The 19,127-nt window shown below is 35.7% G+C and overlaps 1 protein-coding gene across 1 annotated transcript in view; it reads right to left on the minus strand.

Annotated features, from left to right (window-relative positions):
* Nucleotides 1-12,891: 12,891 nt before the first annotated feature.
* The window catches only part of ADAD1 (adenosine deaminase domain containing 1), a 54,821-nt gene continuing 48,585 nt past the window's right edge, over nt 12,892-19,127 (minus strand). The window contains exon 12 of the mRNA XM_021681481.2: nt 12,892-13,005. Coding sequence (XP_021537156.1) covers nt 12,892-13,005 — 114 coding nt within the window. The remainder of the gene's footprint in view (nt 13,006-19,127) is intronic.

Consider the following 19,127-nt stretch of genomic DNA (forward strand, 5'->3'; position numbering starts at 1 on the left):
GATGAAATATAATTTCTGTGGTCTACTTAATAGTATTGTGCCTATGTCAATTTCCTGGTTTTGATAATGCTCTATAATTAAGTAAATGCACCATTAAAGGAAGGTGGGTAATGGGTACACAGGATCTCTCTGTACGATTTATGCAACTAACTTATGAGCCTATAATTATTTCAAAATAAGAGTTTTAAAATTCTGAGAGGAAAAATATTTTAAAAAGAACACATTAAACTTGGTGTCATATACCATAATAATTCAAAAAGTTCTTGACTTCTAAAAATACAAGTTATGTTAATAAGTACACAGTTCTATAGAAGGTGTAGTCATTAACACTCTAAATGATTAAACAAGACAATTCATCTATAAGAACATATAGCTAAGGGAGCCAGAGATGCTCCAAATTTCTGTACTAGTAAATTTTACTGTTTCTAGACATGAAGGATAGCTATATCTTTCATTCTTAGGAAAAAAATTTTAAAAATTGATTTTCTTTATTTTTTATTATGTTAATCACTATACATTACATCATTAGTTTTTGATGCAGTGTTCCATGATTCATTGTTTGCATGTAACACCCAGTGCTCCATGCAGTATGTGCCCTCTTTAATACCCATCACCAGGCTAACCCATCCCCCCACCCGCCTCCCCTCTAGAACCCTCAGTTTGTTTCTCAGAGTCCATAGTCTCTCATGGTTCGTCTCCCCCTCTGATTTCCCCCCTTCATTCTTCCCCTCCTGCTATTTTCTAGTTTTCAATAAATAAATATTAACTAATTATTATAGGAAAGTTGTTGTCCAAGAGGCAATAAGTAAAAAATGAATAAATTTACAATTTGGTAATAAATATGTAAAAATAAATGTAATAAGATAGGAGTAGGATATATGAGTTCAGAGATAGGAAAGACATTTAAAACTAAAAGGTTTCAGAAAAATTTCATGGAAAAGTTATATTTATATAACTTTATAAGCAGTAGCTAAAATGGGACGAATTTTGATAAAAATGGATTGGAGAGGTTCCAGTTCAAGATGGAACATAGATCCTTAACTGACTTCCTCCCACAGGCATACTGAACCTACAGATATATGCAGAATAATTTTCTCTGAAGAAAACCTGAAAATTGGCAGACCAACTCCCTCACATTGAGCAAGTGGGAGGGAAACAATATCAAAGCAAGGTAGGGAAAAGCTGAGACACAATCTCACCATAAATCCCATTCCAGCACAGTGATCCATAATTGGGAGGGAACTCAAAATGTACAGCTTCTCCCTGAGGAGCGAAGAGTCTGTACCCCACATCAGGCACCCCAACTTTTAAAAAGCAGCATCTGAGGGACAAGCCCCCAAAACATCTGGCTTTGAATACCAATGGGACTCTTGCCCAGGAGACCTGTGGGGGCAGTGGCCAATTGAGGAATAGTTCTTAAAGGGCTCGTGCAAAGACCCAGCTGCTCCAAGGTCCAGCACAGAAGCAACCTTTTGAAAAGACAACTTATTTCTTAATTTTAAAGCACTGGTCTGAGGATCAGGGGCCTTCTGGGATTCTCTTCAGGGACAGAGGCTAGTGGGTGCCATATTCTTGCTCTGCCTTGCTAAAGCCAGTGAGTGTCATCATCTTTCTTTTTTCTCTTTTTTGCAGCAGGTGTCATCTTTGACCTCCCTTTCTGCCTCACTCCAGCCAGAACATCTTCATGTTCTCCCTCTGCCACACTCCAGAGTGGCAGTATCTCCTGGAGGGGAGCTTCTACACATCTGGTATCCTGAGTTTTACATCTGGTGACACAGTTTTTGTGACTGCTACCTAGGGGATGCCACCCCACGCTCATCTGGCTCTGATGGCTGGTTGTGGGGGTGAGGTCGGGGGAGCTTGCGTTCCTGGGTTCTCTGGGACTGTAACAATCAGAGAAACAGTTCTTGGGAGGTTACCACTCCCAGAACACTACACAGATAGCAGACTAAAACACACCCCCAGGCTTTCAGTGAAAGAAGCCTACTTGCTTAGTCCTGGAGTTTTGACCTTAGTAGCAGGCTTCAGGTTTAGTATATGTCTAGAGGCTACAGAGGTCATCTCAGGGAGCACAGGTTGAGGGACACCATCTTTGTATTCCACCTCTACCTTGCTACAGCTCACCAGTATCTCCCAGAAAGGAGTTTATACACTTGTCTGGAGCCCCAATTTTTATGACTGCTGCCCAAAGGATACCCCCAGATTGTCTGGCTCTGGGGCCAGCAGGACTTATGCTTGTAGTCACACAGGTCTGTATATATTTATACATACATCAGAAGCTGCTGCCCGAGGGGCTGGCTTCCAATGAGATCTGAGATCGTCCTGTTTGAGACACTGAGAGGTCTTGGCACACCCTCAACTACTAGGAGCTTTTAAAAATAAAAGAGAATTTCAATACTGTACTGAAATACAGCATACTGTGTTTATATATATGTATATATAAATAGAAAATACTGAATAGTTTCCAGTAGTTGAGGGTGTGCTACTAACTGGAATCTAAATAAAAACTTAAAAACAAACTAAAAAAAAAAAACCTAAAAGAAATAGATTGCTTGGACAATCACAAAAGCTAGACAATAAAAGCTAAGATGAGTTTGAACAATAAGGTTCATCCCCTACCTGAGGCCACTCCTACAACACTGTTTTAGCTAATGCACAGAAACCAACCAGAGTGTCAAGGAACAAAGGAGTATATTTCAAATGAAGAACAAAATAAAACCTCAACAAGTCCTTAATGAAATGGAGATACACATTTACCTGATAAAGTACAAAACAATGGGCATAAAGATGCTCACTGAGCTCAAGAATGAATAAACAAAGTGAGAGTTTTAACAAAGAGGCAGAAATATGTAAGACAGTACCAAAAAGAAGTCAGAGAGCTGAAGACTACAATAAGTGAACTAAAAAATACAATAGAGGGACTCTTAGTAGACTAGATGAGGCAGAAGAAAGAAGAAACAATCAGTGAACCTGATCACAGGGCAGTGGAACTCACTCAGTCAGAGCAGCATAAAGAAAAAGGAATGAAACAGATGAAGACAGCTTAAGACTTATGGGACAATATCAAGCAAATATTTGCATTGCAGAAGTTCCAGAAGGAGAAAGAAAGGGTAAGAAAACTTATGAAGAATAATGGCTGCAAACTTCTCTAACCTGGGGAAAGAACATCCAGACCCAAAGAGCCCAAGGAGTTCCAGCTCAGATGAACCAAAAGAGACCCACACCAAGACACGTTATAATTAAAATGTCAAAACTTAAAGACAAGGAGAGAATCTTAAAAGGAGCAAGAGAAAAACAAATTGTTATATAGAAGGAAATCCCCAGAAGATTATCAGATTTTTCAGCAGGCCAGAAAAGAGTGGCATGATAGAGTCAAAGTGCTGAAAGGAAAAAAAAGAAAACTTGCCAACCAAAAATACTCTTCAAACTGTTCTTCAAAATTGAAGGATAGAGTTTTCCAGATAAGCAAAAGCTAAAGTATAAAGAAGTTCATCACCACTGAACACGCTTACAAGAAAGGTTAAAGGAATTTGTTTAATGTAGTGGATCAATTTTAAGGATAATATGAAAGTTAAAAGACAAAAGTAGGAAAAATAACGAACTACAATAATTAGTTAAGGAATAAACAAGATAAAAAGATGTAAGCTGTGACATCAAAAACAAAATGTGGGTTGGTGGACTAAAAAGGTAGAGCTTCAGAATGCATTCAAACTTAAGTTGTTATCAATTTAAAATAGACTGCTATAAATATAAGTTGTCATATGTAAGATGGACTGGAGATATTGGTCTCACACAGTTGAGGGAAGAGCATAAGACAATACAGCAGGAAAGACAGACTGTATTTAAAAAAAAAACAGAATTATTCTAATTGGCTAAAAAAACAGGGTATTATTAAAGAACTAGGAAGTAGTAAATAAACTGGAAGAATAATTGTGGTGGACTCCAAAAAAAAAAAAAAATCAACGATTTTCCCATGGTAAAGAACACTGAAAGCAATGCCACCATCATATTTTTAATTCTCAGATAGTAAAGTTTGACAGTCTCAGAGCTATAATATTCAAAGTTTAATTTGAAAATGATATAAAACTGTACTTTAAATATTTTTCAATTAATGGAATAATTCAAAGAGAGTGGATAGAAAAAAATTACTAAAATTCTGGAAAAGCATCCACAGATGTAGCTTAATTATATTAAGTCATCTCTCCAAACAAGTTACACATTAGAATGCTTCTTCTCCAATAGCGAATTTCCTCTATAGTCAAAGTGCAAAGCAAAACTCTGACAAGTATACTAATACATGTGCTGTTTTGGTCATCAGGATGCTCCCTTGGTACTATTAAAACAAACAATCAGATATTTTTGACATCTATTATAACATAAGAGGTGACAGAGTAAGTTGTACTTTAAATCAACTTAATTTATAGGATGGTATCAGGATCAAAGATTTCTAAAGAGGAAATTCTCATGTTTCCTGTTAATATTCTTTTTCCTTTTTCACATCAAAGAACAATTATCTTTATCTAGGAACCATCAATTTCAGTTCATTCTCAAAGAAAATAAACTTGCATTTGAAAATATCAGTGATTCTTTATTAACAGTTGTTATGAAGCTTGACAACATTCATATCCAGTCCCCATCAATATTTTCAAAGTATTTGTACATATTTAATGCATATATTATACTCAAATTATTTTTCACAAATTTCATCTAAGGCTTCCTTAAAGTAATGCTCAGTCATGTCACTTTACCTTATGTGCAAAATGAAATATAATTATCCAAAAGTACTACCCAACCACGAAATTTTTTTAAAGGTTTTATTTATTTATTTGACAGAGAGAAACACAAGTAGGCAGAGTGGTAAGCAGAAGGAGAGGAAGAAGCAGGCTCCCCACTGAGCAGAGAGCCCGATGTGGGCTCGGTCCCAGGACCCTGGGATCATGACCTGAGCCAAAGGCAGACGCTTAACTGACTGAGCCACGCAGGTACCCCCCAAGAAACTGTTTCTTACACAGATATAAATAAATGTCTGATCTACTCCCTACAGGTAGTGCCTTTTTAAAAAAAGAAGATTTTATTTATTTGAAAGAGAGAAAGCACAAGCAGGTGGAGCGGCAGGCAGAGGGAGAGAGAGAAGCAGGCTCCTCACTGAGCAGAGAGCCCGATGTGGGGCTGGATTCCAGGACCCTGGAATCATGACCTGAGCCGAAGGCAGATGCTTAACCGACTGAGCCACCCAGGTGCCCCAGAGCCTTAAGACATGACCACCACCACCACATCTTTTATTAAAAATTTTAGGAAGCTGTAATCATTGACAATATGGTACTGGCACAAAAACAGACACATAGATCAATGGAACAGAATAGAGAACCCAGAAATGGACCCTCAACTCTATGGTCAACTAATCTTTGACAAAGCAGGAAAGAATATCCAAAGGAAAAAAGACAGTTTCTTCAACAAATGGTTTTGGGAAAACTGGACAGCAGCATGCAGATGAATGAAACTGGACCACTTTGACCTCTTTGACCTCAGCCTCAGCAACTTTCTACTAGACAGCCTCCAGAGGTGAGGGAAACAAAAGCAAAAATGAACTATTAGGATTTCATCAAGATAAAAAGCTTCTGCACAGCAAAGGAAACAATCAACAAAACTAAAAGGCAACCTATGAAATGGGAGAAGATATTTGCAAATGACGTATCAGATCAAGGGCTACTATCCAAAATCTATAAAGAACTTACCAAATTCAACACCCCAAAACCAAAAATTCCAGTCAAGAAATGGGCAGAAAACATGCACACACATTTCTCCAAAGAAGACCTACAAAAGGCTAACAGACACATGAAAAAATGCTCACCACCACTCATCATCAGGGAAATACAAATCAAAACCACAATGAGATATACCACCTCACCCTGGTCAGAATGGCTCAAACATAATACCCTGGAAACAATGGATGTTGGTGAGGATAGGGAGAAAGGGGAACCCTCTTACACTGTTGGTAGGAATGCAAACTGGTGCAGCCACTCTGGAAAACAGGATGGAGGTTCCTCAAAAAATGAAAAATAGAGCTATCCTATGACCCAGCATTGTGCTACTAGGTATTTATCCAAAGGACACAAAAATAGTGATTTGAAGGGGCACCTGCACCCCAATGTTTATAGCAGCAATGTCTGCAATAGCCAAAATGTGGAAAGAGCCCAGATGTCTATCAACAGATGAATGGATAAAGATGTGGTGTGTGTGTGTGTGTGTGGGAATATTACTCAGCTATCAAACAGAATGAAATCTTGCCATTTGCAACAACGTGGATGGAGCTAGAGTGTATTATGCTAAGCGAAATAAATCAGAGAAAGACAAATACCATATGATTTCACTCATGTTGAATTTAAGAAACAAAACACAGAGCATAGAGGAAGAGAAGGAAAAATAAGATAAAAACAGGCAAACTGTAAGAGACTCTTAACTGTAGGAAACAAACTGAGGGTTGCTGGAAGGGAGGTGAATGGGTAGATGAGGTAACTGAGTGATGAGCATTAAGGAGGACACTTGATGTAATGAGCACTGGGTGTTATATGCAACTGATGAATCACTAAATTCTACCCTTGAAACTAATAATACAGTATATGTTAACTAAATTGAATTTTAAAAAAAAACCTAAAAAAAAGTTTAGAATGCTGTTTTCTAAACTTTTTCATACCACAGCACAGACAAGAAAATGGCATTACTGAACATAGGGGTAAATGACAGTATGCCTAAGGCCAGGGTTGACTGTCCAGGACACTAGCTATCCCTGGCACCACAAAGATCCCTCAAAGATTGAATGGAATGAACACTAAATCTCAATTTATAAGCATTTTTTATGCCTAGATTTCAACTATTATTTCTAATAACTGACTGAAGGTGAAGGAAACCTGACAAAATACAGGCTAGAGTTAAATATCTAAGAATTCAAACTTCGAAAATACCCTGAATACAATCTCCTGTTCGCTCAATATTTGCCCTCTCCGTGAAACTGCTTTACTTCCACTTAATTCTACGTACTCATAGTTTATTTCCCCCATTTTGGCTTGAGCCAGTTCAGTAATACATTCACATCACCCCAAATTCCCTAAGCAGAGCTGATCTGATTGCAACTAGGCCAATTATCTGACCTGACATCCACTATTCCCCAAAACAAGTCATCAATATCACATTAGGTGGCTCCACTATAAATTCATGCACATTGATGAAATCTCTATCTTACAAGCAAAGAAATCCAAAAAACCCAAACACAGCCTCATTAGTCTCACCACCAAGCTGCTAGAAAGAATAGAATTCAATCACTGACTCCAAATCCTCATCTCTCATTTATTCCTTAATTGTGACTAATCTTTTTGCTACCACCAAAATTTTATTACTTTGCAGGGTGGTGTTTTTCAGCGTGGTCAATGTACTACCCACATCAAATTATCTGCAATAACTTGTTAAAATGTAGATTTGGGGGCTTTTCCCAGATCTGCTCAATCAGAGTACCCTGGAGTGATGCCTTTTCTGAGCACTCAGCTCGGGGAACTGCTATTTTAGTCATTTGTAGATTCTTGGTTGTCAATTCCAGTGATATTTTTCCAATTCTTATTCTCCTTGACCTGTAGAACACTTGAGAATGCCTATTCTAGTCTTTGAAATTCCTCTTTCTGCCAACCTCACTCTTCACCCACCTGTTGCTTCCTCTTATTTTTCCAAATGCAAAATGTAAGAGTTTCTTGGGAATCTAGCCCTAATATTCTTTTTTTCATGCTCCCCAAGAAAAGGCAAACATCTTTTCTCACAATTTGAGAATTGCCTCTTTGCAAGTGATTCCTAATTTTTTATCCTTACTCTAAAACTTTCTCAAAGGTCCCTATACCTGTATTTCTAATTGCTGAATATCTCTACTTGATGATCTTATTACCACCTTAAAAATATATGTCAAATCTTCAAATATTTTCAGCCACATCATTCTTGACTCCTCTACTTATATTTAAAATACTTCCAATTTCTAGCTCAGCCACTGTATAGTACGTACCCATGGTATCATTTTCATCTTGTCTTCTCCTTTGTTTCATATATCCTATTTTTAGGTCATATCTCCTCATCACTGCTTCAATTTATCTTTCCCTTAATAACTGGTCACAACCTTGGTTGGGGTCATCATTACTTATTAGGCTACTGTTATGGCCTCCTGACTTTCTAGTCTCTTCTGCTCTAAGCAACCTAAAAACACAAAACAGGCATCCATCAAAATCCTTGAGGAGAACACAAGCAGCAACCTCTTCGACCTCAGCTGCAGCAACTTCTTCCTAGAAACACTGCCAAAGTCAAGGGAAGCAAGGGCAATAATGAACTACTGGGACTTCATCAAGATAAAAAGCTTTTGCACAGCAAAGGAAACAGTCAACAAAATCAAAGACAACCGACAGAATGGGAGAAGATATTTACAAACGACATATCAGATAAAGGGCTCGTATCCAAAATCTATAAAGAACTTATCAAACTCAACACCCAAAGAACAAATGATCCAATCAAAAAACGGGCAGAAGACATGAACAGACATTTCTGCAAAGAAGACATCCAAATGGTCAACAGACATGAAAAAGTGCTCAACATCACTCAGCATCAGGGAAATCCAAATCAAAACCTCAATGAGATAGCACCTCACACCAGTCAGAATGGCTAAAATTAACAAGTCAGGAAATGACAGATGGTGAGGATGCGGAGAAAGGGGAACCCTCCTACGCTGTTGGTGGAACTGTAAGCTGGTGCAGCCACTCTGGAAAACAGTATGGAGGTTCCTCAAAAAGTTGAAAATAGAGCTACCCTATGACCTAGCCATTGTACTACTGGGTATTTACCCCAAAGATTCCAATGTAGTGATATGAAGGGGCACGTGCACCCCAATGTTTACAGCAGCAATGTCCACAATAGCCAAACTATGGAAATAGCCTAGATGTCCATCGACAGATGAATGGATAAAGAAGATGTGGTATATATATACAATGGAATATTATGCAGCCATCAAAAAATGAAATCTTGCCATTTACAGTGACGTGGATGGAACTAGAGGGTATTATGCTAAGCAAAATAAGTCAATCAGATAAAAGATAAATATCATATGATCTCACTGATATGAGGATTTTGAGAAACAAGGCAGAGGATCATAGGGGAAGGGAGGGAAAAATGAAACAAGATGAAACTGGAGAGGGAGACAAACCATAAGAGACTCTTAATTTCAGGAAACAAACTGAGGGTTGCTGGAGTGGAAGGGGGTGGAAGGGATGGGGGGCTGGGTGGACATTGGGGAGGGTAGGTAATATGGTGAGCACTGTGAATTGTGTAAGACTGATGAATCACAGACCTGTACCACTGAAACAATAATACATTATATGTTAAAAATTAAAAAAAAAAACCCTACCACTAGAGCACTGTAATAGCAAAAAAATATAAAACAACCCAAGTGACTATCCATATATTTATGTGTGTGTGTATGATTACATTAAAAATAAAGAAATGAAAAACCTAATAATTTTCTGTACATATGCATATACATATATTTATGTGTGTATATATAAAGCCAGAAAGTACACATGCACACATATTCTCAGGAAGGGCCAGGGATAAAGCTAGATGTTTCTGTATAATACCATGTATTACAGATATCTTATATATTTTTTATAGATTTATGTATTTATTTTTAGAGGGTGGGGAAGCACATGTGCACCCATGCATGAGCAGGGGGAGGCGCAATGACTAGTTCCAAGAATGGAGCAACAAATGCACAAGATGAGGCAAGAACATCTGGTCATAAGAGAAAGAAAGGAAGTTAACAAAGACTACTGGGATCATGTACAGAAGACAAAGGCACCAACGTGACAAGGTTCTCACAGAAGACAAGGACACTGCTACACTACTTCTATTCACATTGTACTGGGAAGTTATAGCCAGTACAAAAAAAGGCAAGAAAAAGAATTGAGAAGATAAAGATTGGATCAGAAGAAATAAACCTGTCATTATTCGCATATGACGTGACTGTGTATGAAGAAAATCCAAAAGCTCTCCAGATAAACTATTAAAATTAATTTAGCAGGGGCACTGGATATAAAGCCAACATAAAAAATTAGTTTTATGTCTATGTCAGCAACAAATAGAAAATAAAACATACAAAATTACTTAAAAAAGCATTAGAAACATCAACTAGAAGAAAAACACTGAGAGGTTTAGAATAGGTTCCTACTGACACAAGAGAACAATATGAATATGAATTGTAATGAGAGAAACAAAAATGTGTTTAAATTCATAATGATATTAAAAAAATTCTCACTGGTGAACTTTAAAAAATGATAGGGAACCAACTATTTCAAAAACATAAATACAGAGAAACAATCTAGCCTTTGTACCAACTGCATCCCAGGTCATCAAATCATCTATAAGCAAACATTTAACAGAAGCATTCCATCTAATGAGAGAATTTATCACCTGCAATCCCCAATGAAATAACAGAATTGGGCAATGATCAATGACTGCTAATATTACAAAAAGAGAGAACCCACACATTGTGTCTTGTGATGAATGTACACAAAACTACCTATGATGTATTTTTGCTAAAAAAATTGAACCTCTATTTGAAAGCCTCTAAATTTAACTATTGATTTCTGGAAATACAGATCACAGAGAAACACACTAAATGACATTATGGAAATGTAAGCAGCAAAAATGAGATTGTGGAAGACTCCACTAAGAACCTAGCTTTTTCCAGGAACTAATTAAAAGGGAAAAAAGTGAGAGAAAATCTATAGATTAACAGATATTTAACACAAAAATTCCAACATATGGATGTTGATTTTGATCTTGATTCCAACAATCTATACAACACTTAATAGATATTGGGAGAACTACTATTAATTTTTAAGGTGTGCTAACTGGATTGTGGCTATACACATGTGTGTGTGTCTGTGTATTAAAGAGTTCTCATGTTTCACGGATGTGTCTCAAAGTATTTTCAGATGAGAGAAACTGAGAAACAGACTAAACTAAAGAGAACTGATGGTTACCAGAGGGAAGTGGGTTGGGGGAATGGGTCAAACAGGAGATGGGGATTAAGGAGTGCACTTGTTGTGATGAGCACCAGGTGATACAGGGAAGTGGTGAATCACTATAGTGTACACCTGAAACTAGTATTACATTGTATGTTAACTAACTGGAATTTAAATAAAATTACTTAAAAAATAAAACTAAAAAAAAATAACTTGTCTGGCATTTGTTCTAACATAATCCAGCATGGGGAGATATATACGAAATAAAGATTGCTATGTTTTAATAATTATTGAAGCTGAGTGATGGGTACATGAGGATTCATTTACTATTCTATTTTTGTATGTTTGGAAATTTCCATAATAAGTAAACAAAAAAAATGTTCTGGAACGGTGTCTTAATGTATGTCACTTTCCTACACAAAATCCTTCAAGGGTTCCCTTCTGATGACCCAAATAAGAACATCTGCTAGACTCAACCCTCAACTTTCCCATCCAGTGTTCTATATTCTAATCTCAAACACTGTAACATTTCCCATCTAATCTTTGCTTTATTATTTCCAGCTGGAATACATCCCCTCTCTCATTTCAGCCTTCTCAATTTTTATCTATCCTTTAATGTTTATCTCAGATAACAGAACCTGAGACTAAAAGAGGACTTAAATTTAGATGTAACTAATTTAATGGCTTTTGAACAATTTTATAAGTTGAAGTTTAGAAGTCTGAATTTTGAAGTTTGCTTTTCTTCAAGCAAAATATCTTCTACAACCGTAAAACATAAAAGAGGCAATAAGCATTGCTGTTTTTGATGTAGGGCAGTCTAGAGTCCTTTCTATCAAGCTTCTATCTCTGAACAAAGAATGACAACCACCAGTATCAATTTCAATCTTCCAAAGATACTTTTAGAATAGACAAAACAAAAAACTTATATTGACCTCATCAGAGATTATAAAGACCCAAGCTAAGAAGAACAAAGTTTGAGACCAATAATGTTTAATTAATCTGTGATTGAAACTAAGGAATAGGTTTGAAGAGGCTGAAGTATGGAACAAACTCAACATTTCACTGAAGACATATAGCCTAATTCAAGTATAACTAAACTTTCTCTTTTGATCTAATCACTGTATAAACAAATATGAGTGTAAAGCTAAATAATTTTTGTTGATTATCAGAAATCCCTACTTATCTAAATCATAAATATTAAATCACATTTGGATGGATCTTACACAACACTTGAAAATGGTCAATCTTATTTAAAAGCATTTATGATGACCTTTAATCAGAAGATCATGGTTAACATTTTTCTGCATGTATATGTGCAGTTTGCATTCATAAACTTCTTGGACATGAGAAATGGTGTTCTAGTTGTTTTTCACTATCACACAAGCATGGTTACTGGCAAATATTAGGCACTCAAATGTTTGTTGAATTAATCAACAAATGAGCAAAAACTATTATTTGTATTCCTGGATTCTAATTTTTAATTTAAAAAGAAACAACCTGAATGAGATACCCAGAAACAATGTTGAGTATATTTGCTAAATAGATAGCTTCAAAGTAAAAACTTAAAAGAAATTTTCTTTTAAACTACAAAAAGGGCAGTGGCTTTATAATGCCTGTAAAAATAAAGGCAAAATGGCTGCATAATGACTCAGGTAATAATTTTTCCAAAAGGCCACAAAAAATTCCCCAATGTTTTAATGTAAATTATTACTGTCAGCAATCTCTGGACACCGCTGTTGCAAGACTTTGGTTTTGAAAGCTGCAAACCACAAATTCTTAAAATATATTTACTAGTCAAAGACACCAAAAAATAAAAGATTTTTAATATGACAATGGATTGCCTAAATCACATACTAAATTGCTCTATACAGGGAGATTTCACAATCCAGGAGCCATAGCCATGTTGCTGGAAGTAGGATTTCAGCAAAGTTTTAGCTTCTTGATAGGATCCAGACATACACTATAGAAAGAAAAAAAACTGAATTACAGGATATAGGCAGAATTTGGCTTATGAAAAGTAAGTAACCCTAATCATGCTTCTTTAGTTTGACATTTTAAAATTTAATGAAAATAGTTTTGAATTCCTATTTTTCTCATTATTCTTGAACCTAAACATTTTTCTTGCCAACACTCCTTAAAGACAATTTTTTTGTTTTTTTGTTTTTACATTTTTTATTAAAATAATCATACTCATTACAGAAAACTTGAAAAGTAGAGAAAATATAAAGAAAATAAAATCTGCCTATAATCCCCAAACAACAGATAACCATCATTTTGGTTTATTTCATTTTTTTATAAATGAACATACAGATGAACTTCTTAAAAAGCTTTACTGAATGGTTAAGCGACTGCCTTTGGCTCAGGTCATGATCCGGAAGTCCCGGGATCGAGTCCCACATTGGGCTCCCTGCTCAGCTGGGGGTCTGCTTCTCCCTCTGACCCTCTTCCCTCTCGTGCTGTCTCTCATTCTCTCTCTCAAATAAATAAATAAAATCTTTAAAAAAAATGAAGCTTTACTGAAGTATAATTACATACCATAAATGCACTCACTGCAAGTATACAGTTTAATGATTTTTAGTAAATTTATAAAGGTATGCAACCATCCCACAAATTGTAAAACAATTCCATCACCTGCAAAAAAGCTCCACTGTGTCCATCTGCAGTCCAATCTGTATTCCCAGCTCCAGCCAACCACGAATCTATCTACTTTGTCTTTAGAGTTTTACTTTTTCTAGAAATTTCATAAAACTCGAGGAACACCATATGAACTCTTTTGTGTCAGGCTTCTTTTGGTTAGCATAATGCTTTCAGATTCATTCATGTTGTTTCATGTATTTGTAGTTTGATCTATTTTATTGCTGATTAGTATTCCATCATATGGATTTATGACATTGTTTAAGGATTCACCAACCGATGAACAACTGAATGTTTCCAGTTTGGGGCTATTAAGAATAATGCTGCTGTAAACATTTATGTACAAGTCTTGTGTGGATGTAAGTTTCTGTTCCTCCTGGACAGATACCAGTGAAAGTGCTGGGTCACATGGTAACTATATGATTACCTTTGCAAGAGACTGACAAACTGTTTTCCAAAGAGACTGTACTATTTTACATTCTCATCGGCAGTACAAGTCTCCAGTTTCTCTTCAACATCTAGTATAGTGTTTTGGATTTTAGTGTTTGTGCATATGGTCAACACCTAATGCCTGATGAGGCTGAGCATCTTTTATATGTGTATTAGCCATATGAATATATTCTTTGCTACTTTTAAAAACGGTTGTTTGCCCTCTCAATACTGAGTTGTAAGAGTTCATTATATATTATTACAGCTCCAAGACCTTTATCAGATGTATGATTAGTCAGTTTTTTCTTCCAGTCTATGACTTGGATTTTCATTTTCTTAATGAGGACTTTTGAAAAGCAAGTTTTAAATTATGGAGTCCAAATGATCAATTTTTTTCTTTTACAGATTGTGCTTCTGGCATCACATCTAAGAAACTGTTTCCTAACCTAAGAATATAAATACTTTGACATTTTCTTCTAAGTTTTATAGTTTTAGCTCTCTTAGATATATGATCTATTTTACGTTTTTTTTTGTATGACTCATATGAGTCTAATTTTTTTTTGTCCACAGATATCCAACAGTTCCAGCACCATTTATTAAAAAGACTATTCTTTCTCCCATTAAGTTACCTTGGCACCTTTATACAAAATGAATTGACCATAAGTGTGTGGGTTTACTTCTGACTTCTGTTCCATTGATTTATAGGTCTAACATTACATCAATACATTGTCTTGACTACTGTGACTTTATGATAAATTTTGAAACTATGTAGGGTAAATCTACCTTTTAAAAAATTGTTCTGGTTCTTTTATATCCTTTGGATTTACTTGTCAATTTTGATCAGAATCAGCTCGTCAATTTCCACACAAAAGCTTGCTGGGATTCTAATGAGTTTGCTTTGAATCCATAGATGAATTTGGAAAGTGACAGCCTAACAATATTTAATTTTCCAACCCATGAAATGGTACATCTCTCCATTTATTTAGGTCTTCAATTACTCTCAGCAACGTTTCATCATTTTCAGTGTATAGATCTTGTACTTATTTTGTTAGATTCATTGCTAAGCATTTTTTATACTATTCTGGAGAAAACAGTTTTCCCAATTTTAATTCTGGAGTGTTCATTCCATATATATACACACACACACACACACAATTTATTTTTCTATATTGTCCTTATAACGTGTACTAAGTTCACATATGATATAGTTGTTTGTTTTTGGTAGAATCCACAGGATATTCTACATACAAGATTACATTATTTAGAAACAAGAACAGTTTTTCTGTTCTTTCCAGTGTCGATGCCTGTTCTTTTTCTTGACTTGAACTTGCTAGAACCTACAGAACAATGTTGAATAGAAATGATGAGAGCAGACATTCTTGTTTTCTTCCCTAATCTTGTCGGGGGCAGGGGCAAGAGTATTCTTTCACCATTAAGCATGATGTCAATGGTAGGTTTTTCATTTGAGGAAATTTACTTCTCTTTCTTATTATTTTTAACCACGAATAGCTGTTGGATTTTGTAAAATACATTTTGTACATCTTTTGAGGTAATTATGTGGGTTTTGAACTTGAATCTAGTCATATAATGGTAATACATTCAATAATTTTTCTGATGTTAAATCAACCTTGCATTCCTGAAACAAACCTCCTTTGTCATGGTGTATAATCCTTTTCATGGGTTGCTGGATTTATTTTGCCAGTATCTTAAGAATTTTGCATGTATACTCCTGAGAGAAAGGGTTCGTAGTCTTCATTTTTTGTGATGTTTTAATCCTGTTTTGGTATCAGGGTTATAGTGACCTCATAAAAGTTGGCAGTAAAGTTTTTAAAAACTTCCACTTTATGGAAGAGTTTTTTTGTAGGATTTGTATTTTTTTGCATATATGTTTGCTAGAATTCACCAGTAAAGCTATATCTGCACTCTGCTTTCCTTTAGGAAAAGAATTTTTTTTTTTTTTAGTTTTGATTTTAATTCCACTTAACATATAGTGTTATATTAGTTTCAGATATACAATATAGCAATTCAACAATTCCATACATCACTTGGTGCTCATCAAAACAAGGGCAATCCTTATTCCTCATCATCTATTTAACCCATACCCTCCACCCCCTCTGGTAACCACCAGTTTGTTCTCTATAATTAAGAGTCTGTTTCTTGGTTTGTCTCTCCTTTAGGAAAAGACTTTTAATTAATAATTCAATTACTTTAGTTCAATTTGGATATTCTCTTTATTTTTTTTTAATGCTACCATGCAACAAAACTTTTATTAACATTTTGAACAGCTACTGAGAAAACCAGTGATTCAGCTATTACTGAAACTAGTAATTTCTAAACTTAAATTGGGGCAAATGGCTATAGTGCAGAGCAATGCCATCATTGGGCACTTTGAATTCAAGACTGAAGAATTAACAGCCACCCTCAGACGGAGAACCAGGTGGAGAGTTGACGCTTTCTGAATGTCATGTTTTATAATTTAGATCTTTCTAGGAATGTGTTCATTTAACTTGTCTAATTTTTTGACAAAAGCTTGTTCATATTGGGTGCCTGGGTGGCTCAGTCAGTTAGCATCTGCCTTCGGCTCAGGTCAGGATCCCAGGGTCCTGGGATCGAGCCCCGCGTTGGGCTCCCTGCTCTGCAGGAAGCCTGCTTCTCCCTCTCCCACTACCCCTGCTTGTGTTCCCTCTCTGTCTCTGTCAAATAAATAAAATCTTTTTTAAAAAGTTGTTTATAATATTCCAATTATTTTAGCTCTTTGGGGTCTGCAGTGATGACCCTTCTTTCATTCCAAATTTTGATCACTTGTATGTTATCTCTTACTATTTTATGTTAGCCTAAAGGATTATCAATGATTTTTTTTCAACGAATCAACTTTTGATTTCATTGATTTTTCTCTTTTCTAGTTCACTGATTTCTATACTTTATATTACTCTCTCCTTTTGTTTTAATTTGCTCTTCTTCTAACATCTCAAGGTGGAAGCTCAAATAACTGATTTTACATTTCTCTTCCTAATGTAAGTGATTAAAGTTGTAAATTTCTAACCACTCCACCAATTTCAATATGTTGTATTTTCATTCTGTTGAAGATATTTTTTAATTTGCTTATAATTTCTTGGCTCACAGGTTATTCAGAAGTTAAGTTGTTTAATTCTCAAATGGCTAACTTCGCAGATCTCATTCCACTGTTGATTTTTTTTTTAAAGATTTTTATTTATTTGAGAGAGAGAGAATGAGAGAGAGAGAGCACATGAGTGGGGGAGGGTCAGAGGGAGAAGGAGACTCCCCACTGAGCAGGGAGCCCGATGCGGGACTCGATCCTGGGACTCCAGGATCATGACCTGAGCCGAAGGCAGTCGCTTTAACCAACTGAGCCACCCAGGCGCCCCCACTGTTGATTTCTAATTTAATTCCATAGTGGTTAAGAACATGCTTTGTCTGATTTTAATCCTTTTAAACTTATTAAGACTTGTTTTATTGCCAGTAATGGAGAATGCTTCATATGTACTTGAAAATAATGTATATTCTATTATGTAGTGTTTTATATAGGCCAGTTTGGTTGGCACTGATATTTAAGCCTTCTATATTCTCACTTATTTTCTGTCTAGCTGTATTATCAACTGCTGAAACAACACTATTAAAACCTCCTACTGTAGTTGTAGAATTATCCACTTCACCTTTCAATTCTGTCAGTTTTGGCTTGTGTATTTTGGGGTTCTGTTACTAACACATGAGACTATTATATAACTTATCTGTTATATGTTTCAATGTATTAGCCTTTTTATCACTATAAAACGTTGCTCTTTGTCTTGTAATATTTCTCATTTTAACGTATGTTTGATGTTAATGCAAACACTTCAGCTCTCTTTATTGATACTGTTTGCATGATATGTTTTTTCATCATTTTACTTTCAACTTGTGTTTTTTAATTTCATGTTTCCAGCAGACAGCATTTACAGCTGGATCTTGTTTTGTTTTGTTTTGTTTTGTTTTACCCTATCTGATGAGCTCTGCCTTTTCTCTGGAGCATTTAGTCTAATAGAATCTAATGTGATTATTGATATAGTGGATTCACGTCTGCCATTTCACTGTTTTCCAAGCCCCATGTCTTTTATATCTCTGCTTCCTCTTTATTGCCTTCTAGGCTTTTTAAAAATGAATTTTAATACACCATTTTAATTTGTGTGTTGATATTTTGCATGCAGTTTTCCAGTTATTTTCTTCATGATTACTTTAGGAATTACAACATGCCTCTATATCTTACATTCTACTTCAGATTCATACTGACTTAATCTGGTAAAATACAGTACCTTTGTTCCAATACTGACTGATTTCCTTCTCTGTCCTTGTTACACTATTGCTGTTTATATTGCATCTACCTTTGTTACAAAATCAATAATATACTGTTAAGATTGTTTTAAAGAATTTCCATTTTTTAAAGAAAATAAGAGGAAATACACACACATACACACACCTTTATATATTTACCCCCATGATTACCATTTTCAGTATTCTTTATTCCTTCCTGTAGATTTATATTCAGCTGGTGTAATTTCTTCCAGGCTTCAAGGTTCCTTTGGAATTACTTTCAGAGAAGTTCTGCTAACAACAAATTTTCATTTTTTTCTGCCTGCGGATTTTTTTATTTTGCTTTTAAGAATTACCTTGCTATAAGCAATGTCTACAATAGCCAAACTGTGGAAAGAGCCAAGATGTCCATCAACAGATGAATGGATAAAGAAGATGTGGTGTATATATATACAATGGAATATTATGCAGCCATCAAAAGGAATGAGATCTTGCCATTTGCAACGACGTGGATGGAACTGGAGGGTATTATGTTGAGTGAAATAAGTCAAACAGAGAAAGACATGTATCATATGATCTCACTGATATGAGGAATTCTTAATCTCAGGAAACAAACTGAGCGTTGCTGGGTGGGGTGGGAAGGATGGGGTGACTGGGTGATAGACACTGGGGAGGGTATGTGCTCTGGTAAGCGCTGTGAATTGTGCAAGACTG

The sequence above is a fragment of the Neomonachus schauinslandi genome, chromosome 2, assembly GCF_002201575.2.
Source record: "Neomonachus schauinslandi chromosome 2, ASM220157v2, whole genome shotgun sequence".
Classification (NCBI taxonomy): Eukaryota; Metazoa; Chordata; class Mammalia; order Carnivora; family Phocidae; genus Neomonachus; species Neomonachus schauinslandi.